This window comes from Sinocyclocheilus rhinocerous, unplaced genomic scaffold (genome assembly GCF_001515625.1).
Source record: "Sinocyclocheilus rhinocerous isolate Xijiao unplaced genomic scaffold, SAMN03320098_v1.1 scaffold640, whole genome shotgun sequence".
NCBI classification, from domain to species: Eukaryota; Metazoa; Chordata; class Actinopteri; order Cypriniformes; family Cyprinidae; genus Sinocyclocheilus; species Sinocyclocheilus rhinocerous.
The window spans coordinates 298,008-322,244 of record NW_015666536.1 but is presented as its reverse complement, the minus strand read 5'-3'; the positions used below and the strand labels follow the sequence as shown (position 1 = coordinate 322,244).

General features: G+C 35.5%; 1 protein-coding gene across 2 annotated transcripts; it reads right to left on the bottom strand.

The window, feature by feature from the left end:
- LOC107732540 (protein cornichon homolog 3-like) lies at window positions 1–23,466 on the bottom strand. Of its 2 annotated transcripts, none has more exons than XM_016543901.1 (6): window positions 23,201–23,466; window positions 19,267–19,335; window positions 13,416–13,463; window positions 4,218–4,330; window positions 2,970–3,116; window positions 1–95 (listed from the first exon to the last, which is right to left on the bottom strand). In XM_016543901.1, exons 1-6 carry the CDS (start codon window positions 23,276–23,278, stop codon window positions 68–70), a joined length of 483 nt encoding a protein of 160 aa, XP_016399387.1. In that variant the 5' UTR covers window positions 23,279–23,466; the 3' UTR covers window positions 1–67. The 2 variants fall into 2 exon arrangements, with proteins under 2 accessions (XP_016399387.1, XP_016399388.1); XM_016543902.1 differs by having other exon boundaries at window positions 2,970–3,113.
- Window positions 23,467–24,237: the final 771 nt, after the last annotated feature.

Here is a 24,237-nt window from a genome sequence, read left to right as displayed (position 1 = left end):
TGTTTCATCCAAATCTAGTTTAGAGCTTTTGGAAAACAGTGTCTTATGAGCAGTGTTGAGAACTCTGTTATGAGGTCACCAAGGAGTAGATCATACTGGAAGACAGAACAAACAGACATTACTGACATTGTGTGCAAAAAGTTATACTAAAATAAAAAACTAGAGTAAAATCTGAATAATTTTTCTGTTTCTAATGACTGTGTTGTTCCGAGTCACTAACAAATTACACAACATCTTGGGTGTGGGCCATATTCAAAGTTATTTTCATCTGTTTATTTGAAGGTTGCAAATTAGCTATTTAAAATGCCCATAGAAGAAACAGAAGTAGTTTAACGTCAAACATGCACTCATGATTTCAGTGAGTTATGATTAATTAAATCAGTCAAACGAATTTCAGAGTTTATGATTTATTTTAAAGACCAAAGTTGTATTAGAGATACATTGAAATTCGTAAATAACAATCCATTTTACATTATGAATTACAGAACAACCAAAAAAACAACTGGATTTCTATATTTTCTAAAGAAAATGAATGCTTTCTTGTGATAGACAGACAGACAGATGGAATTAATTTGAATAAATTTCAGAATATTTTATTAACTCCATTCCAAACATCACTCCCATCCCGTGCATCAACTTCTCCCTTTATGCATACTACTTTTCGATTCTATGAAATGAGCATAGGTTCAATCATTCTGTCAGATAACCGTTTTAATTAGTTCATTTCTTCCCAGCTAACAACAAACACAAAGATGCATTTTGTCCCCAAATTATCCAGCTGAAACCGCAGCATTCGTCCTCAGCTGGTGGAGGCATGGAAATACAAGGCGAGAGGCTTCAAAGCAGCTGACGCTATGGAAAATGACAGCTTCACCAGCTCGAGGATCACTCCGGGCAGGTTGTGTATGATATAGATTGTATTTATTTAGAATGCACTGCCATATGTTGATGTGTGTTGAATTTCTGTGCTGACTTCACACTAGGGGCCATGGATGTCATGCCAGAATGCTGTCCACGGGCATTAATACATAATAAGGGGTTGCCCTGATAAAAACCTCATAAGCAGTTCTTGGCTCGTCTTATTATCTTCAGTGTGTGGTGGTTGGAAAAGTAGTGGCGTGGATCCTTTTATATTCCTAATCTTTTCAAAAAGAAAGCAGATCTATTTATGTTCTTTGAAATTATATCACTGCTGCATATGAAGCATATATATTTAACTTAATCAGAGAATGTTGAGTGACTTGATTATATTCAGTGCACACAGCTAAAGGCTGGTCTCAAGTCTAAAGATGTTTTAATGGACAACTGCTGTATTATTAAGGACTGCGGCTTATCTGTGTCCTAAAAACATGTTTTTAGTGTTCGTGTTGAAAGTGGAAGATCAATGAAAAATGTATTTCAGCTATGATCCTAGATATGATCCTGATGGAGCCTGAGGCGAACAATGTTCCTCCTGCATTTGCAATCTTTGTGACAACTAGTGTGATGTTTGCCCAAATCTCTCTTCCGCTTCTATCAGAGTGGCACATTCCTTTCTTGAGTCATTAGGTTTGAATGGTGTTTAGAAAAAAGGAACGGCAAACCTACTATTGTAATTGGATGGGTGATGGCCTGGTGCGCTGATGTTGGATTTGCAATTGATTTGTTAGATTGATTAGTAAGAGGGAGAACAACATTGTGGTTATTACGAAGGGTTAGAGTACAAACTACGTTTGAAGATCAAGCCACAGGGGTTAAACTAGGCAAGGCAGGCAAATGAAAGCATTCATCAAATCAGACGTTATATAAGAATTTATAAAAAGGGTCAGTCTAATTAAGAAGTTGAGTTTTACTGAAAGTTAAGCTCAAGTTAAACATAATGTTGATTACTACAGAAAATAATTAAAACGTGTCCATTAGTAAAATAAAAAATAAAAATAAAAACTGTGACAGCATCCAGAGACTTTAAAGGGGGAAAGTGTGATGCTCATATTTTTAAGCACTATAAAATTCTTCCATAAAAACCTGTGTATAATTTGAGCAGTATTGTCTAAATCCTCATTTTGGTGAGACTAATGTTCTAGAAAGATAAACTTGTAGTTATTTGTCACCAAGATAATTCCTGTTAACAGTTAACAAACAGTTGATGGTAGCCATTACATAGTATGGGAAAAAAAAATACCATGGAAGTCTATATGGCTACGTCAACTGTTTGGTTATCCACATTCTTCAAAATATCTTCTTTTGTGTTTCAAAATATCTTCTTTTGGGTGAACTATCCCTTTAAGTTAAAATTGTACTGAACCATGAACATGCCTTTAAGAAAGTAGCAATAAAAAGCAAGCAAATAAGAGGAAGGGTCAAAGTTACAGAGACCATTGGTGGAGACCCTTGCAATATGATGTGAAGGGAAGTGAGACTGTGAATGTTTCACAATACATGGCACAATTAAAGGCCAGGTGAAGTTTAAGGTATGCAGGATGGTCAAAATCAAAAAATGTCATGACCACTGAGAACTCACATCTGTCACTCCTCAAAGAGTGGGAGTGTACGAAAGATGCTGTACAAAAAGGCTGTATTTGTCCTAGAATTTCAATTCCAGATGCAAATAGCTTTAAATCAACAATCACAACAATCACCTTTGATCTGACAAAAGGTCATAAGGCCTTTTCACTTGAAGGGTGAACCATTATAGAATATGTGCATATTAACATTTAATGTGACGTGATATAGTGTGGAGCAAAAAAGGAAATTCAGGAATTCTACCCAAAGGCGAGTTGTTGGCGCCATCCAAGTGCGCAGAGTCCTTGTCAGTTCAAATGCTTGTTTAAGTATACATCTCTGCTATGCTATAGGCTTAAGGCAGCTTATACTATAGCAAAGGCACACACTAAAAAGCATATTTGGCTGTAAAGATATAAAAATCAGTGAACACGTTACACAGAATCCCATTAGTAGGCAATTGAGTTACTCTCTCAATCTCTACTCACCAGTAGAGATAGTAGAAGAATGAGAGGATGAAGAAGGACATCTTGCACCAGGCTTCTTTTTGGCAGAATTTGAGTGTGTCTCCATTCATGACTGATGCTGGATCGTAGAGAAGCTCCTTAGTGTCTGTGGGGCTGTGAAAGTACCTGCCGAAAATGGGAAAAAAACACGAGCCGGGTAGCGCTTCTTGAAACATTATGTGCACCTTTGTATTAGATTTTTGTTTGCCTTTCATTCCATTTAATTTAATTTATTATTAATTTAATTTAATAATTTAATTAAATTTTTATCTAATGCAAAGTGTAGCTGGTCTAAGCCTCTTTATTCTAAATATTTCTGTCAATCTAGGCAGTCCTTGGAGATGGATGACTTAAATATAGTCCGTAATTGTCAGACAAGGAAAAACGTCACCCCTGGTGCAATAATTCTATTAGGGAAATCGAAAACAAGGAGTGGGGGCTTTAAGCGCATTAGGAGAAAAAACGTGAAAGAATTAGAGCAAAACAGAAGGAAGAACAGAGTGACAGTGCATTATAGCAGCATCACTGTGGAAAGAAAGGTAGATTTATTGCAAGAAAAGAAATAAATCTGGTAAGAAAAATTATTGATAGTGAGTTCAACCAGCTAATCAAACATAAAATCCACCATTTCTATTGTACTGGTTAAGTTCAGTGTTTCATCATTCTGCAAAAAAAAAAAATAGCAGAAGCACAGCAGAACTATCTCTCATATTCTGAGGATTGTGGCAGTAATTGACAACAGCTCTGAACATTCAATAACAAACCCCGAAGAAAGATTTAGAGCTCCACTGCAAAATGACTGAAACTCATTTTATCCCAGTTGTGATTTCCCTAGTTGTTTCACTGTGTGATGAAACATTCAGTCTGCTATTAATCATCTAGAAAAAATTCTAAGACCAATGCGCAGTGACAAGATTAGAAAGACACTGTGGCAAGGATCTTTAATATAGGAAAGTTAGGCATGGGATTGATCTGAACATTGATAATAGTGATGCTGTATCAAGAGGATCAGTCCTCACATAAAAACACTGATTCGCATGAAAATAATAAATTAATACTTATTATTATTATTTATTTTGAATGAAAATTAATATTAAGTTTCCACTTAATATAAAATCAAGGGCTATAGCAGGGACAGGTTTGATTTCTCAGGACACATGCATTAGTGAAATCTGACAGGTAGTAGGCACAGCTTGTTTAAGAGGAGTAAAGGCTGGTTCAGGTGCTCACCTCCATGTGTTGTAGAAGAGCAGAGGGATATTCAGGCCTACAGTAAGCCACTCCTGAGCACACAGGAACATGATACAGAAGAGCCCATGGATAGAGTACTCTGGAAGCACCAACTAAAGAGAACACAGATAAATAACTATGGGTACAACTGGGTAGAAGACAGTGCTCTGATTTAGGTCTGATTCTTGCAGCCAGATCTCTGGATTTATCTTTGATTCATTAATGGGATAGCTCGCCCAAAAATGAAATTCTGTCATTCTTTACTCACCCTCATGTCATTCCAAACTAAATTATTTTTTCTTGTTCTTGTTCTTCTTCCACTCTGTTTTTAAGAGTGACTAGGATATTTGGCCATGATTATATTATAGAGAATAGGCATAATATTCTGAAAAGCCCTAAGTCAGGGTAGCACCATATTTAATTTTTGACAGAAATGAAAACGAAGCTGTGAGGGATGGAAGTACAGTGCATTCAATGGATTGTACTGTTAACAACACCAATAATCCAGCTGATGAAATGTATTTCAGTAGACAAAAACTCAGAAAACTGTGAGTTAGTGAAAATTGTGATCTAGTACCTTTATACAATGTGTGCCATTGTAAAGACTGTAAGTCTGTCCCTCACAGCCTCATTTTCATCCACGTTAAATTCAATATGGCATCTAATCTAAATAAACGGTCTGTTGTCATTTTGGGTGAACTATCCCCTTAAGAAAGGACTGTATTTCATTCACATCTGTTGCTCTGGAGAAACTGTAAGAAATGCATTGGATTTCTCTTATATAAGAAAGAGGAATACAATTGTTTTATTCACATTTTCATCTTATGTGATCACTGGAATTACCATTGTGAGTTTTAGGACATGGTTTCTAGGTTATGTTAGTTCACCTTCAGCTGAGGAAGAACAGGACCATTTTTGGCAGCACTGCTGTGCCAGTTTGCTGTAAATGGACAAGAAAGGGGACTCTTAGGGCAGTTACTTTGGGCAGTACTTGATTTTTTTTTCTTTCTAAGTATGTCTAATACCCAAAATTTTTTCCCATTCACAGTGGGATTTCCTTTGTAACAAAATCCCAGCACTGACAAATGAATAAAAACACAATAGCCTCAGTTAACATTAAATAAACTGTATAGCAATCGGTCGCCAAGTACAGTATATATATATTTGCAGTATCCAGGACTTAAGGCCTGTGATATTGTAGCCATTAACTCCAGTTTATACCTGACACAGACGGAGGGCTGGCTTCAGTGAATCATTTATCATTTAAGACACAGCATCCTAAGGCACAAAACTTTCCTGTGGAGTCCTTTCACAGCAGGCTAAAGGAAATGTGGTTCAGGCCAACCTTTACGTAAGAGGGCTCATTAAAGTTTGACCTGTCCTAGCTATTTAACCTTATTGGCACAAAAAAAGCCCAAAATATTCCATCACCAATACAAAAATACCCTGGATATAAAAGGAAAATGTTAAATGCTTTAGAAAAAAATTTCTTGTCCTGAGTAATTCCTATCCGTGTGCCACATATCTTCATAACAAGAGAAATATTATACATAAATTTAAAATTGTACAGAACTTTAGCATAGATTCTAGCTATTACTCAAACATGGGAGAGTTTGTTGTTAGCATGTTGCTACACTAATCAGTATTCTAATTAGTATATCAGTTTCAATCTTGAACAGTTCTCTCAACTTGTCATCTTAGTTTTATTGTTTTGAGCTTACTGCAGTGCATTCTGGGATTGCATTCTGCATTAATTATGTTTGTAAAGCTGCTTCAGATTAGGCTTTACTTATCTTGTAAGGCAGCATAATAAAGTTGCCTATTTTGAAACCGCTTTTTTGCACCTATGATGCCTTCCAATTCTGCCACAGCATAGATTTTGGAACGGAGTAACTGAGGGCAGTGATGAATGCTGCATAATCAAGTAAATATGGACTGGCAGCTGGGTTAGGAAGGGCCCATCTGGAAGATCTGTTAGACTTCAGGGCTTCTGAACATCTGACTAACTTTAGGCACAATATTTTGTCCTTCATTTCAATGGCACGCATAAACAAAAACAGCCATTTTTGGGTGATTTTATGTGTGAAAATTTATGTGACAATAACTTTTAATCAGCAGGCCAGCTGCAACACTTAAGCCAACATTAAATATAAAACTGCATAAATAAAGCCATATTCTGTGATCAGTTTGAATGCAAAGTAAAGACATTGCTGTCTGTAATATTGCAGATGTTCTGTTAAAAATAAGATTAGAAATATATTGAGTATTTCCTGCATTTTGCTGACTCCGTACACTTGAAACCTCTGATGCACATATTTAACCATTCAGAAGGAGCTATAGTTTCTCCTACATCGCTGCTATAGCTATATGTTAATTATTATGAAGCTGTGGTCCAGGACCATTCAAACCGAAGTCCAGGAGCTTTGAGTGCTTTAAGGCTTTAAGTGTAACTTTTAAAGTTACCTTCTTATGGGAATCTAGGCTTTACTTATCTTGTAAGGCAGCATAATAAAGTTGCCTATTTTGAAACCGCTTTTTTGCACCTATGATGCCTTCCAATTCTGCCACAGCATAGATTTTGGAACGGAGTAACTGAGGGCAGTGATGAATGCTGCATAATCAAGTAAATATGGACTGGCAGCTGGGTTAGGAAGGGCCCATCTGGAAGATCTGTTAGACTTCAGGGCTTCTGAACATCTGACTAACTTTAGGCACAATATTTTGTCCTTCATTTCAATGGCACGCATAAACAAAAACAGCCATTTTTGGGTGATTTTATGTGTGAAAATTTATGTGACAATAACTTTTAATCAGCAGGCCAGCTGCAACACTTAAGCCAACATTAAATATAAAACTGCATAAATAAAGCCATATTCTGTGATCAGTTTGAATGCAAAGTAAAGACATTGCTGTCTGTAATATTGCAGATGTTCTGTTAAAAATAAGATTAGAAATATATTGAGTATTTCCTGCATTTTGCTGACTCCGTACACTTGAAACCTCTGATGCACATATTTAACCATTCAGAAGGAGCTATAGTTTCTCCTACATCGCTGCTATAGCTATATGTTAATTATTATGAAGCTGTGGTCGAGGACCATTCAAACCGAAGTCCAGGAGCTTTGAGTGCTTTAAGGCTTTAAGTGTAACTTTTAAAGTTGCCTTCTTATGGGAATCACAAGAGCCTGTTCAGTGTCATGTCACCTAATGAGAGGTCTACTGTGGCTGAGTGCTTTTGACTGTGGAGTATCTTTAACATTCTCCCTTCCTCACTCACTCTGTAACCCTCTGTTCCTATCAAACTCTGACCAGCCTGCCACTGCAGGTCTCTCCAATTAACACTACTTACTACTAATTACATGTCCCATCATTAGTGCAGAATGGAATGGGCACCAGACCTGTAGATATCGCTTTGATGAGGCAGTGTGTCTTGACAAGATTGGAGATTAAAAAGGAGTGGACAAGCGCTGTTGATAACTTTACTTTTTTGTGGTAGAGAACTGACCACCAGAATATAGGGGGTTGACATACAGTAACTATAAAAAAAATTCATATATGTTCAGGAACCATCACATTCACTTATTACAATGACAAATCTGGCTGCACCCTCAGATTAGCAGCAGTAAAAATGTTCAGCCGTTACAGATCAGAAGAGCCGCTAGTCTCCAATTACTGTCTTTCTCTTTCAGTAGCAGCCAATAATTAACTGCAGCAAAGAATTATACATATTTTCTCTTTAAAGAACACCTATCCCCATGACACTGGATAGCATATGAACTGGCTCTCTATTTAACTATTCAGACTGTGATTATAACCATTTTGAATATTGTATGGCTGTGTATGCCACAGCAGATCCACTCTTCCAGGCTTAAAAAATCCTTTGTTTTAGAATAAATCCGTATAATATTAAATAACTGAATAATTAATAATAAACATACATTTTTCATAAATATTTTTGTAGTACACTGAAAATCTGTGTAGAAACCAGTTTCACTCAAATTGCTAGTAAATATCTCACTTTTTTAAATTAAATGTGACATTTTGAAGTAGAAAGACTTATGAAAAGAATTCAAATTGTCATAGTAATGAATGTAAAATAGGTTACTTAACATGTAATGTTAGTCAAAAGTTTACATTAATAATATCTATTATCAACAAATAATATCTACTTTGTAGTAATACTATATGCTGTGCTTCTACAATCCTGCATTATCCTCTCTGTCAGAATAAAACAATACATAAAAAAATAAATGAATTAAATAATAAATAATAAACTTAATTGAAAAATATCCAATTTGCCAGTAATTAATCTGAAAGAGAATGGTTACTGAACATGTAATGTTAACAAAAAGTTATTGAAATATATGTTAGTACATTCTGCAACCCTGCAATATCCTTTCTTCATGCAATATACATTATAATAATGTGAATTCATTGAATAATCTAATTGGTAAAATATTCAGTGCAGTAAGAAACGTGACAAATGTAACAACAATCAGATGCTCAAAAAAAAATATTATGAACATGCAAACGTAAGTCAACATTGGATAGGAGAGAGTGATGTCAAGCTGGAAGGGCTACACTAATTGAAAGTTATAGTGGAAGATCGTGATTTTTTAGGGCCAGAGTTAATTATACCACAGAGCAGCAGCATCACTGCCACACCTCTGCTGAGAGCACATTGTCTCAGAGGCTGGTGACAGGCTAATAGGCCCCTGCTGCCCCCTACACACCCATGGCTCAGACCAGATACTGTCTGATTACCAGCCAGATGTTGCTATTTTTAAAAGCCACAAAGGAGATTGCTCTTTTCTCCAGCAGTGAGGGGCCGGCTACAAGTGACTTGATAACAAAGGTTTATTTTCGAATGGTTTTCTTTCTGAAAGAGTTTAGCATATACATCACAAGCTGATAAAATCTCAAGTTTCCATTTTTCATTGTACACAACCAATCTAGGCAGCTCATGCAAATTCATATGCGGGCTACGCCTCGGCAGCAGTAGTTTAGTCTCTGCACTGAACTGTCTGATGACGGCTGGGATGCTTTTGGCTGGGTAAGAGACTCAGAACAGTACAACAAAGCCCCCTCATCGTGCTCTGACTTGAGCCCTTTGATGGCAAATGGAGCTTTTCCTCCAGGCAGAGGCAGGATTTCTTACTGCGCCCCCAAGAATATCAGTGTAGGGTGTGAAAAAGAAAAATCACATTCCCTGCTCTAATGAGATAAGGATTGCTTGGAAAAGTCATAAGAGGAAGAGACTACATATGTTTGGGGTGAAACACAGCAGTCTACAAATATGAAATGAGGTTTGTTCTGACTTTTGCTTGAAAAAGTGCATCTGAATCTCTTAACGAGGCCTGTGTTGTCACCATAATAGAAATATTTTTTCTATGTGTGTGTGTTTAAAAATACACATATATAGATTTATTACTTATTTATTTTGCTGCTGTCAATAAGTACTGTTTGCAAGTAATCAATTAAAATGGGTTTTCTGACATTTTTGATGTAAAGGACTCCCAAGTATGATGATTTACTCGCAAGAGACCAAGACACTGCCTAAAATATAAAAGCAGCATTTATGTGTATTAAGTCATTTATACTGCATAAGAAAAACATTCTTAATGAAACAATGAAAATTATGTCATCATGCATGCATGCATTTTTAACGCATTAATTATGCCTTGTAATGCACTTTATGCATTATATGATAGCATGAATAATTTTAACCACAGTTATAATGCATTCTAATATGTATCTATTCAGTTTTTCAGTATAATGCCTTAAAATACATGACAAACAATGAATATGCAAATATTAAAATGTATTTTAACTTTGGTTAAAATTATTTCTGAAAAGATATAATGCATTACAATGACAATTATGAATACCTTCCTGATGCATTATACACAAAGGCTTCAAGTAAAGTGTTACCATATCCTCATAGCAGATTTAGAAGATTATGAGGGTGGTGAGTAAATGATGAAAGAATTTTCATTTTTGAATGAATCCTGTAAGCATGATATTAAAAGAAAAATTTAGCAATTCCATTTGGTGCAAATACATTGTTCAGCTATTACAAGGGTTTCACTGTGGTCCTCTGAGAGGATCCAACATCACAGATCTCAGACCCTGAGTTCAAAAAAGTCTTATCAGATGTTTTATGCTCTGTCATTTATTGAATTATGTGCATCAGCATGCACCCACAGCATCATTAAGATAGTTTCCAAAGAGATATGCATATCATACAGGTCTTTTATGAATGATTCTCTGCCTTTCAGTTCCACTTTGTCATTTCCATTTATCGCAAATTCTGTGCAAATGCCTTTGGTGATGAATGTAAGTGTGAAGTGGAATGATGAGAGGACAGAAACGTTTGTACTGCAACATCAAAAAGTAGCTTCTCGTTTGAAGAACAAACACACAGCGTTGGCAACCATAGGGGATTACGCCGCATTCCCCCAGTGGACGCTTCTGATTGGCTGCTGGAATATTGACCTTGACCTTCAGAGTTAGAGGTAAAAGCTTAGTTTAAGAGAAAGACAGGGTCAAAACAATGACGGTAAACTGCAGGGACAGAACTTCACTGCAAAATGAAACTATTATTATTCATAGAAACAAAGTGACAGAGCAGAACTGTTGAATTATGTGGTGATGATATCATTTATAATGTATTCAGAGCCATATTTTTTGGGGCACAAACACAAGGTAGATTTTTTTTAAAGAAACAATTTTTACTTAGGGTAACAACCTATGTTCAGCAGCTTAACAAATAATGTTTTTAATAAATAAAACTAATAAAACAAAAATACAACAAAAGTTTTATATTTATACTATCATTCAAAAACAACATTTTTATTTAGCAAAAGTGACAGTAAAGACATTTATTTATCATGTTACAAAAGATTTATTTTAAATAATTGTGGTTCTTTTGAACTTTAAATTCATCAAAGAAACCTGAAAAAAGTATCACAGCTTTCACAAAAATATTAGGCAGCAATGTTTACAACACTGATAATTATAAGAAATGTTTCTTGAACACCAAATAACTATATAACAATGATTTCTGAAGACTGGAGTAATGGCTGCTGAAAATTCATGTTTGCCATCAAAGGAATAAATTATATAAATAAATATATATTAAAATAAAAACAGTTAATTTATTATTAAATGTATATTTGATAATATTACTGTTACTGTATTTACAGTATACTGTATTTTTAATCAATAAATGCAGCCTTGGTGAGCATAAGAGACTTCTTTAAAAAACAAAAAACAAAATCTTTCTGACCCCTAACTGTGTGTGTGTGTGTGTTACAAACAAATGCACTCGATATGAATATGTATAAATTACTAGTGTGAGGTATCTGAATTATGGATCCTGAAAGGATGTGCTAGAAGTTGTCTAAAAATATGCTGGCACTTTGCAAGGAAGCTCTGCGTGACTCAGTATAAGTTTGTCTGACTGATCCTAAGTCAGTCAAACAAACCACCATTCCTTTCTTGTTATCTCCAGACGTTTTGGTGAATACACACACAGATGCCAAAAACTGCCATTCATGTTTGTTTGTCTAGTGGGGGAAAATAAATGATCTCATGCTATTCCTTTTGTCACTCTAGCGCTGAATACCAGTGAGTATAACTGAATGTCTCATTCTGGAAAGATGCACAATCCACAGATTCACTCAGCAATAAAATTGTCTCACTAACAAAAAACTCTGCTAGGTATATGTTTATTATTTGCTGAGTAAAGAGATGCCATCTGTTAGGCCTACCTGTTCAGAATGAAAATTCACTTTTGTTTATTTACTCTCTGGCTTGATTCTCACACATTATCACTGTGTTCATGTCAGTCAAAGCAAAGACACTGTGTCCCATTGAGAAGTGATAAGAGCCTTATGCTAATGATAACAACCAAGATAATTAATAATGATAATAAATGACAAACCACATGCCCTGTGTACATAAAGACCCCAACCGAGAAACAAAGAGGGAGGGCGGAAAACAGAGCTAGCTTTAAAACCATTAAATGGCTTTAAACGTAGCTTGTCCAATCACAATTTAAAGCTGTAAACCATTTAATAAATGGTGTGTCTGTAAAATTACAGGCAATTCAGCTCAAGCACATATGAAGCCCTTGTGAACACTGTTCGGATAAGTGTTTTTGTCAGGCAGTGTTTTCTTTTACATTTGCAGTCAGGTGAAATTGAGTGACAGCAGAAAGCTTTTCTGCAAGGTGCACATGCACACGGAGCAGCTGGGACTATAGAGAGCCTCATGCGACCAGACGTATTACTCATGAATGCGTTCTGCTGATGTTGGCACAATATATATGGAACATAACAGGTTCTGGCCCCCTGTAACAGTGCTTGGATTCAAATGTTCAAACACCCACAATGCGTTCAGTTTCACATTATAAAGGTGTGGGAAACACCTTATGATAATACCTTTGATTAATAAGTCATCATTTGCAAACTGAGACCACAAGTGAAAATGCTTCTATTTCTATTTAAAAAAAAAAAAAAACTCTAAATAATAAACTCAAACTCAAATAGTTTCAGCATAATTTTAGCAGATCATATCGTATCGTATCGTATAGTATACACAAAGAAAATGTATTTCCTTATGTGATAATGCCCAATATATTAAATTATTTAAAATATACAGAATATATTCTGTTAATATATTACAATATTTTGAATAATACATAAGGAATTGCCACTGTTCATATATTGAAATATTGAAACATATCTGACAATATATTTACTTATTTATTTTTGTATTTTATTTTATATATTGTAATTTTCTGATGTTAACATGACATCCACATTGCTACATCGTTATATATATAAATATATATTTATTTATATATTTATATTTAGCAGTATATAGCCATTTTTCCATGCACATATTGCAGTATACTGAAAAATATAAGCACTAGTTTCCCATACAGTATATATAATGCAATATAATATAATATTTATTATTATATGTATATTATTATATAATAATTTATTATTTTACTTTATTATTATATAATAAAGTTTACTATATATTATGATTATTTTAGACAAAAGGAAAATCTAAGTGTAAAATACAGCACATGTCCCCTCGAATGTTCAGTGAAGTGGTCGATCAATATGGGTTAAACTGTCAAATCCCCCCCACACACACACACAAATAAAGACAAACGTTACATACCTTTCTCAGCAGGCAGCAGATCCTCTCAATATTTCGCAGTCTTTCACGCTGTTAAGAGAAATAAATATCTGTTAAGTTTCCCATAACACCTAAAATGCCAGTCTCGAGGAAAAATCTAGTACGAAGGCCACATCCTTCAGCTGCTAAAAAGTTGATATGATGCATCAAAAAAAGCAGGAGTAGGGGGAGTAGATTTTAACTAGGCTTAAAAGTGTATATGCATTCATAGGTGTTTGTGGAACAGTGGTAATGGCTTTGATATGCACTGCTGCCTAAGGTTCTAGTCTTCCCCAGCTCCTGGCCCGTGTTCCCTTGCAGAATCAGAGCACTATACACTGGCAAGGACATCAAGGGACTTGCATTTAGAAATACAACTGCCAAGAGGTGGAAAAAAAACAGCAGGGAGATTGTTGAATGGCATGTAAAAATTGCATATGGTGATTACATCCAAACATGTACATTTTGGGGCCAGGAAAAGTAGCGTTACTCTCAAGGTACAATGTATTTTTATATATATAGTCCCAGATATAGTATAGTCTGTGTTTTAATCACATGTGTGCAGTGGATTAAATCTAATAAATCTAATTCAACAGAGATTTGAATGCAAATTCTGATGAGTCAAATCAGATTAGAGTTTGCATCCTGAATTTACTTTCTCTGCATGCAATTTTTGTCATATATGCACTATAGAATAATTTTACATATTCAAGGCACAAAAAGCAGCAGAACTCAATATGAGGCATGTATGGATATATGAAGAGTTCAGATGCAAAAGCCTCTAAGTGCCATTTGAAATTTTCTTCTAAAATGAGCATTTTTCTCAGGCTCCTATGTGTACGTTCAGTAATTTCACTTTAATGGCAATGAATAGGTTCTTTAATTGCCATTAAAGTGAAATAACTGAACATAAACATAGGAGCCTGACAAAAATGCTCATTTTAGAAGAACATTTCAAATGGCACTTAGAGCCTTATGCATCTGAACTCTTCATATGTTAAAGCACAAATAAATCTTACATGAGTAACACAGAAGAAATATGGCTGCACTATATGGCTGCCTAACAGAGAACTGTTCATATGTCACGTGGCAGGAGGAGTGATGCTGTTTTCTAACATGCACAAGTCTAAACATACATATTTGACTGCTATTTTTAAAATTCACATTAACTTAATTCAACTCAATACATTATTTACACTACTAGCCTGCACATGTAAATAATTAAATAATTTGTGCTGTTATTCACTAATCCACAGAACCACCCATGGTGACCACTACAACACTCCTACTCAGCAAGAAAAAACAACTTTAACATATATCCATACATGCCTCCTATTGAGTTCTGCTGCTTTTTGTGCCTCGAATATGTAAAATTATTCCATAGTACATATATGACAAAAATTGCATGCAGAGAAAGTAATTTCAGGATGCAAACTCTAATCTGATTTGAAGTAATTTCAGGAGGCAAAAAAAAAAAACAAAAAAAAAAACCCTAACCTGATTTGACTCAAGAATACTGTCTTTACCAGAAATGGCCTTGTTAGTCAGTTTAATTTAATTTAAGTCAGTTTGTTTAATATAATATAATGTTTCATTTATGATATAATAATTATTTTATTATATTACATGATAATATATTATACATTTGATTAATATATTTAAACAGTTTTTACTACAATTATCTTGCAGTATATTTATCAAAGATACAAATAATTCCACTAGCAAAAAGATGGCATTACGCTTGTTTGCTGAATTTGTGAAATATAATTGATATGCATCTTATTTTCCCAAAGTTTCCTCAGTGTATTTTTAAACAGTTTTTTCAAGATTATAATAAATATAATATAATATAATATAATATAATATAATATAATATAATTATTAAAAATGTATATGATATATTACTAATTAAAACTGTTTTACTACAGTTATCTTGCAATATATTTATCAAAGACACAAATAATTCCACTAGTAAAAAATGTGGCATTACGCTTGTTTGCTGAATTTGTGAAAAGTAATTGATATGCAGCTATTTTCCCAAAGTTTCCTCAGTGCATTTTTAAACAGTTTTTTCAAGGCTTTGATTGGCAACCTCCCACTCTCTTGTTCCAGCACACAGCTGTGTTTCAGAGATTTCACCAAACATCCATGAAAGTTACACTCAACTCCCTCATTATTTTTGGGCCGCACCTCATTTTAGTTCATCCAAATTTGCTTAAGACATTTTTTCACACCATTCTCAACCTCCTCAACAACAGCATGCACATATATTCCACTGGCAGCCATAGCGACTGGAGATAACTGCAGCAATATCAGCACTTTTAATTAGCAGGCAATTAGACTCAGCTCCCTTTGAAATATTCGTCAGCACAAATTCTGCTTGACAAGTGCTGGCATACAGTGTAAACAATATATTGCATATAGGACAAAGAGTCAATACAGCAGCCAGAACATTATGTTCTTGAGCTATGGAATCTGCAACATACATATGGGTAGTCCTTGACAGAGATACTAACGCAAACACATGCAGCAAAACTGAGTCTATCATCTCTCTAGAGCAAATAAAATTCAGCATATTATCTAACGATGGCATGAAAAGAGCATCAACAGATCTGATGAAAGCTAAATCTCTGAACAAGCTAACTATTTTGGTCACTTTAGACACTTGCCAAAATAGGCAGATGCCAATATAACAAAGAGTGAAAAATTTAAGGGGGTCTGAATACTTTCCGTACCCACTGTATATAAAATAAAATATGGCTTAGGATATATAAAATAGAGGTTAATTTGCAGACAGCTTTTGCTGACCACAATCTGTTTTAGAAACCAAAATTGTCAATCTATGCCAGTCTATGTCATGTAAAAATTGTTGTAACTTTTATAAAAATAACTTTTTGAATAAATTATTCCGGCTTGTTTAATGTAAAGTATGGGTCCTGAAACAAAACTGCGCATAAACTGCTTAGACTAGTCTTAAAAGTTAGTCATCGAATTTATTTCTGCAAGACACTTTTTGAAATTGGTTACATAAAAAAAGTAGATTGGTCTAATATAAATCCAAAAAGTAAGGCTGATTACCACTTGATTACTAATTAGTCAAACTAGTTCTTAAGACACAGTCTTAAAATGGTGACTATGTTTATGCAACTGGCCCCTGGTTAACAAAAATTGTGTATGTTAGGTGAGCTTTCTCTAACAATCTGTCAGACCCAAGCTGTGTTTTTTTAAAAATCCACTTCTGCTGTAAGTTTTGAATCACTCTTCATTTCTCTCTTCTAAATGATTCAGTTCAGCGTTTCAATGCCAGAGCAAAATGGTCAGACTTGCTGCTCAGCTCATGCAGCTAATTGAATGGTATGGAGAGTAACAGATGCCATTTGACCCCAAAGGGACCATCAGTATCCAATTCAAAGTGGGCCCTGAGGTGGGTCATGTGACCTCTACTAAGGCAGACGTGGTAGGTAATAACCATAGGTTCTGAATTAGACAATTAGCTCTTATTTTAGTAATGCTTCTGTAGCTCAACTGGTAAAGCTGGGCACAGTCAAAGTTATGGGTTTGATTCACTGAATGTTACTTGCGTCTCTACCAAAGTAAATCTAAAAAAAACTGAGCTAATGTGTTGGATTGTTCATATTGTGCATGCTGACAAACATCTGGATCATAAAACTCTTGCCGTCATGCAAGCAACATAACGATACCTCTAATTTAATGTTGTTTTACTTTGAAATCAGTCACATGCAAGTTAATGTCTGTCTAGAACATTAGCATGATAAAATATTAAAAGCTTGCGCGCATCAGGCAACGCAGCAGATACTAATTCCATCTAATGTGCTCGTAACATTAACATGAAAGATGCCTCGTTTCAACACATAAAGAAAACACATCAAGGATTATTAGAGAATCCTATAAAAGAATAGCATCAGAAGTGTTTAATTGCTGGAGAATTATGTCTTGAACGCCGTCACAGAATTAGCCGGGCAGTGGCAGTCAAGGGCAGTTAAATGTGACGGTTCTGCTAGCTCTTGCTCTCTGATTTATCAGACATATTAAAGTTTAAAATGTTTAAACCTCACTAAATTGTGTTAGATTTATGCTTAAAACAAGAAAAACACTATTTTCCAAACGGGGTAAGAAAAACTCAAGATGTATTCTGTGTTATCTAATGATAATATCTTTAGCAATTTTGTTTCGCAAGTAAGTATATCCTGTTTCAAGGATGTTTATTTAAATATTATTTAGATATTATTTACTGGAAGACAAGACAAAACTAGGGTTGCGAACGGAGTAATCATTTTTAATTGAATTATAATTTTCTGTTCTCAATTCATCTCAATTGCATTAAACATACATTAAAATCTGTAATAATAATTACACATTGATTCAACAAATGAATGTAGAATCAACATAAAGAAATTATAGTTTGCATAATATTTGTTTAATGGCATCTTTTTTACTATCAAGTACTATCAAGGCCGGTCTCACCCAATACCAGTACCAATATTGATATCAATACTGCTATTATATATATATGATAATTTATGCTTATAACCAGGGGAAAAACTATTTGCCAATGCGGTATGAAAAATAAACTTAATTCAAGATTCTCTATTCTGTCTTATCATATGCTAATATCTGTTTACTATCAAGTAATATCAAGGCCAGTCTCACAGTTATTTATACCAAGTAGCACTAGTGATACCTATACTGCCATTTTTCTTTTTTTTTTTTTAGAATTTATTGTTTACATCCATTCAAACATGGCCAATCACAGAGTACATGCGGACTGCCCTGTTTTGACACAAACAACATAAGCATAATAAAACATTAGGGTACCATCAGAAATTGAAAAACAATGCTGCATTAATTGTGTAAATTATTGTGTCTATATTAATTGATAAATTAATTCTTAGCCCTAAAACTACTGATAAAAAAATAATTTTGCTGTCTGTTTATGAAACACACGTTAATGTGTGGCATTAACCATGTGGCATTAACATGCCTGAGGGACTGAACACAGTGACTGCAGCACTACTGTGCAGACTAGAGTCATAAGCGGAGCCCCAATGAGAATCACAGAATGAAGTCCTGACTTCCTCCCAAGCTGAAGACTGACAGAAGACTCCAATTAGCCAGGCAGGGTGTGAGATTGACTTGACTGGGTGGTGAGATCAGCTAGGAGGCCATCAATCTTTTAGCACCCCCACCTTCCACATCCTCTATAGTTCCCTCCAGTCTCACAGAGGGGTGGGTGACATATAGAGCATGTATCTCTTACTTTGACACTTTGCTGGGAAGACAGTAATAAATTATGGCTACCGAAGTTTTGTGCGGAGCAGATACGTGACTCAGATATTTTGTCAGTGCCACTTTCTGAGTGAGACTTTCCGACACAAAATAGCCTGTGCCTCTTGCTTTGATTTCTGTCACTATGTAGCCTGGCGAGGTATCAAGCACACACATGTAAATTATTCTGCAATCCTGGCATCTAGAATGACAATGTTGTTCTAAACTTTTGGATAACAGTTGGTGTATCCAAAAAGCTGGAAAAGTTGCCTTAGTTTGAATTAATTAGTGAGATTAAAGCTGCCAGGGCCTCCAGCAGAGGAAAGACAACACATAGACAGCTGCTCTATGGCTTATTCATGCAATGCTGCGGATGGCAGGAAATGTTTCAGAGTTTGGGGTAGGCAACACACCTGGTGCCTGCAAAAGATCAGAGGGCTTGCTTAAATATATTCCCACCATAAACAAATAAACACACACACACACGCATACAAACTCATTCATTTCCATGGAAGTGCAGGAAAGGGCAATGAATCAAATGATCAAGTCCATTATTTGCATGACTTACCGCGTGGAGTGGATTGCCTTGATCGATCGGCACCTTGAAGTCTGCCTGAAGCTCATCAAAGGCTGTTATCTGAAAACACAAAGTAAAAAAAGGGAGATCATTATCTGAAGAGTTCAGATGCAAAAGCCTCTAAGTACGTATGACGTTTTTCTTTAAAATTAGCATTTCTTTCTGGCTACTATGTATAGTTCCCTCCAGTCTGTATATATCAATGCTCTCTCAATTCTGTAGGCGACACGAGCAGTAAAAATGTTTGGTTTTGACTGCTTTTCTGCTTGGCAGTCAGATAAGTGTGTGAGGTTTAACCGCTACATAATCAGAAAAAAATGCATTACATACACGTTTTAAATCTGGCCATCCTTTAATAATCGCATTTAAATTTGCACCACAAAAGAGGGATCATTGAACCATAGAAGCTACACAAGTGACATATAAATAACTGAAGGCTTTTTCTAAATGTTGATGAACCATACAATACACTTAAAATTGTTTCTTTTAAAATGGCCAGGTTTAAACCTGACAGCAGCATATGAATCTTAATCATAGTTGTAAGAAATTGTTCCTGCATATGTTACATGCCTTCTATAAAGAAAATCAACAAACAATGTAACATTTGCACATTGCATCCATGTGGAAACATTGCTGTTTTGTTCCCTATGTGACATCAGTTTACCCATCTGAGGATTACGTTGTATTGAAAAAAGCTGAGCTGACTGGAGAACGGTACTTTATATAAATATACTTGTTAATGCCGTCATCCGCCGTGACGTCCCGTTCAGCTATTGGACTGATTTCACATGTGATTCAGAGCGTGGGTCGCAGAAGGCGTTCCCCTAGCGTTTTCGACGCAGCTCGAGTTCCTGAAGAGGAACAATAATTGTTGCTCAGTAAAATGAGTCTTTAATTTTTTTAATGATTAGAAGTGATTTCCTCAAACATTCTCATATTTTTCATGATTATAACACATTGTGTTTTCATCGTGAGTCATGATAAATGACTTGTAGAAGCAAGCTTTTGTTTACACTATCGGTTAGGTTAAAGTAGGGTTTAGTGTAGGTGGTGCATTATTTTCCAATGCAATAGAGCATTAACCTGTTTTTGTGAACATAGACGCAACTGAAAATCTAGTCTGTATAGCAAAGATGTTTTATTCTAGTGAAAAGGACTGTGGTTCATATACTGACATTATTCAAGTCATGTTAGCATGTGCAAGCCTGTTTAACACAGTACCCCTTGTAACTTAATCAAGTTGCCCTCCGATGTTTAACAAGAGCTCTTTGAAGTACAGTAGCTTGCGGAATTCCTGAATTAAATGTGCCACAATTAGGACAACCACTATACATCTCAATAATCCATTCAAGCTTCCACAGACGAACGCACCACTGCATTCACAGATAATCTGTTAAATACTGTTCTAAACTGTGCATCTTTGCACTAATGTGTTGGTTTCCGCTGGCTGTGAAAGTGGACTTGAAACATCTGCTGAGGGAGCTTTTGACTCTCAGTGTTAGTTAAGCTAATGTGGGGATCATTTCCCCTCAGATGCAGAATAACACACAAGGGGAAATATGCAAATAGGCATCCCTTTGAAAAGGGCGACAGATAGATTCTGCTGTGCTCATAATCTGAGATAAAGAAAGATAGACTTAACAGTGCTTGAAAACATTTGCTACTTTTGCAAATCTCAATATTGAGAGAGTGCTGTGAGATTTCAAGGATTTTGCTAACTTTCATCACTAAACTTGCAGGTAGATATTGTAATTACACCATTCTGGGGCAAAAAGGCAAAAATATTACGCTATAGCGTCCAAAGGTTTGGGGTCAGTAAAACTTTTCAATTAGGTTCATTAGTTAACATGAACTAAGCATGAACAATACTTCTACAGCGTTTATTAATCTTAGATTATGTTCATTTCAACATTTACTAATGCATTGTTAAAATCAAAAGTTGTGCTTGTTAACATTAGTTAACATGAACTAACAATGAATGACTGTATTTTCATTAACTCACATTAACAACGATGAATAAATACTGTAATAATTGTACTGTTCATTGTTTGTTCATGTTAGTTAATACATTAACATTAACTAATGGAACCTTACTGTAAAGTGTTACAGATGTCTTTTATGCTTACCAATGCTGCATTTACTTGATCAAAAATAGAGTAAATAAACATAAAATCAGTAATATTATGAAATATAATTACCATTTAAAATAACTGTTTTCTAGTTTAATATATTTTAAAATGCAATTTATACCTGAAAGCTGAATTTTCACCAGTCATTATTCCAGTTTTCATTGTGGAATCGGTTACTTGAACCAGTGCTCAAGAAACATTATTATTATCAAGTTGTGCATCCTAATATTTTTGTGGTACATTTGTTCAGGATTCTTTGACAAATAGAATCAATCGATCAATTTACTGTGTCCTTGCAATATATATATATATATATATATTACTAACCCAAAACTTTTGCTGACAATAAATAAATCAAATATTATATAATAGTAGATGCTTTGCCAGTGTCTTTGTGGAGGGCTCTTGAAAGCATGAAATGTGCTTTCATAGGATATTGTCCCTGTCTGCTGCTTTTCACACCACAGCTCAAGATCCCTTGGGATTGTGCGCATTTGTGTGGTGCCATCAGCCAATAAGTACTGTCAGCTTGATAATTGTATATATAAATAATAATTGATGTGTGTTATTAAAAACAAATTAATTTACAACACTTTAGGATGTTGACTGAAGGGCACTAATCAACTACAGTTCTGCTGATATTCAGAATTTCCCAATGTCCCGGCACTCAATAATCAAGATTTTATATATATATATAAAAAAGATCCTTTTTAAAGTGGGTGCTGCTCTTTTTGATATGTCTGGGTGACATGCTGTTTTCCAGAATGGTTTAAAAGGACAATGAGGAAGCTGTCTCATAATCCATACTCTATATTCAGTCTATTCAGTGCAAAAAAAACCCAACAACATAAAAACGTACTGTACACTATATGTAACACCATGCTGAACCTACACTCAAAACCTAAAATGTATTCAATTTGCTGACGTGAAAGGGGGTCAACGTGTCAGGATTTTCCCATTGTGAGCAGATCGAATTAAGTCTATTAAAGCTTCAAAAGCGGAAACCGCTGAGGACAGCATTTCTGCCTTCCTCACACAATAACTGACAAATACAAGGAACTTCTTTTAAAATAACAAAAATATTGGAAATAGATTGAGTTGAATGATGTCTTACTAAAAGGTCTGGGTCAAATGTGATGTCCTCATAATTACGCCTTATTTAACCCTTGAGGCTATAATGTTTGTTGCTATGCAAAAGCAAGCCTAGGGCAAACGACTGTGCTGACCCAAATCTAGAGCAGTCTTGTAGTGCTGTGAATGTGAGCGAGTGCTTTAATGCAGCTGTCCTCAAGGAGAAAAAAAAAAGACAGTGTTACACCTTGCATAAAGTGCACAGACATAAAGGACAGCATAACATCAAAACAGGTCAGGCACAAACTGCTGCCAGAAAATAACACTAACAGTGGCTCGTACATTTGAACTGTAATGGGGTTTAATGCAGGTATGCATTTCCTGAAATGGATAAAAAGGATCTGAAACAACCCACAAAGGTGTTTTGGCCACCAGAGAGGAGGGAAAACCAAAAAGGTCTGCAAAAGACTTCCCTGACACAAGCTGGTGCCACCAAGTCAGGATATACGCCAATGCTGTCACCCAAGTCTCTCTATCAATTTACACTCAAATGATAATCAGTGACTTCGTTTAGTGATGTAAGACATGCCAGAGACATTCATAATATCAAGCAGGCTTTGATCTGGTGATGAACAGTTTGGTCTGATGCAGCAACCTCTGCTCTAACACATGCCATCCTGCAGCAGTATATTTTCACAAAGCACGTCAAAGATGCAAACACTTACATGCCAGATCGCGAAGAAGATGAGAGAAGCACAGAGGACAAGGGAAAGCATATAGCAAAAGGCAGCGAAAGTGAACATAATTGAGAGGAAACTGGAAGGAAAATCTCCAAGAGAGAAGACGGTGCTCGAGCCAAACTGGACTGAATGAATGAATGGAAGCAGTTACGGGGCACGCGAGAGGGAGAGCATCGTGTTCTTCATCAAAATATTTGCAACAATGTGTTGCAAACCTCGGCTCCAGTTCAGTGCAGTCGCTTTGCCATATTCACGAATCAATAAAAAAAAAAGTCCAGTTGGCGTGTCGATTTTGCGAGAGTTGCAGCACTGTTGCGAAGTCCCTGCGAGATCAAGGCATTTGTGGACGGTTAAGCAAATGATTCATTAACATTGTCCCGTATGGTGTCGTCGGCAGTGATAGTCCATTAAAGATGGAGACTGTGCGCGGTGACGACTTTGGAAATGCAGAACTTTGAGTTAATGCACTAACACACGGCCCTGGCGATCAGTTCACCTTCTCAAACAGAAGGCGCAAGAATAAATGCCAGCTAACAGGTGGATTTAAAGAGCTCTCTCTCTCTCTCTGTGGCTCTCTCTCAAATCAGACACTGGGTCAAAGCATGTCCCACAACATTACCTGTCATAAACAGCGACATTTACACTTTGGAATTTAGTTAGATGAAAATAAATACAAATGTACCATTTCATTTAATCACAATATTACATTATCACTCACTACCGCTAAAACCAGTTGTCCTCAAACCATAACTCACGTATTTCATATAGATTGCATTATAAACAGAAATAAATGGCCAATGGTCTATGTTTTAAGAAATCACATCTAGCTATGTCCTGACAAAAAGAAAAGAGGACCATTTTAAAAATATTCCTCTTTTATAAGTTTTCACAGCTATAAATAACTCATATATTTATAAAATTAGTTAACATCAAAGTCAGCCCTCATCCTGACAGGCCACTTTCCATATTTAATCTGCATTGAGTTCAGAAACATCGCTCTGGCTCTGGTAATTATATATATA

What these genes read in the sequence shown, in the direction of transcription:
- LOC107732540 (XM_016543901.1), bottom strand. Translation starts at nt 23,278, where the DNA reads ATGTTCACTTTCGCTGCCTTTTGCTATATGCTTTCCCTTGTCCTCTGT. An exon ending in TCTGCTGCCTGCTGAGAAAG is followed by an intron (nt 4,331 to 13,415) that starts GTATGTAACGTT and finishes TGTTCTCTTTAG; the next exon opens with TTGGTGCTTCCAGAGTACTC. An exon ending in CTCTTCTACAACACATGGAG is followed by an intron (nt 3,117 to 4,217) that starts GTGAGCACCTGA and finishes TCCCATTTTCGG; the next exon opens with CAGGTACTTTCACAGCCCCA.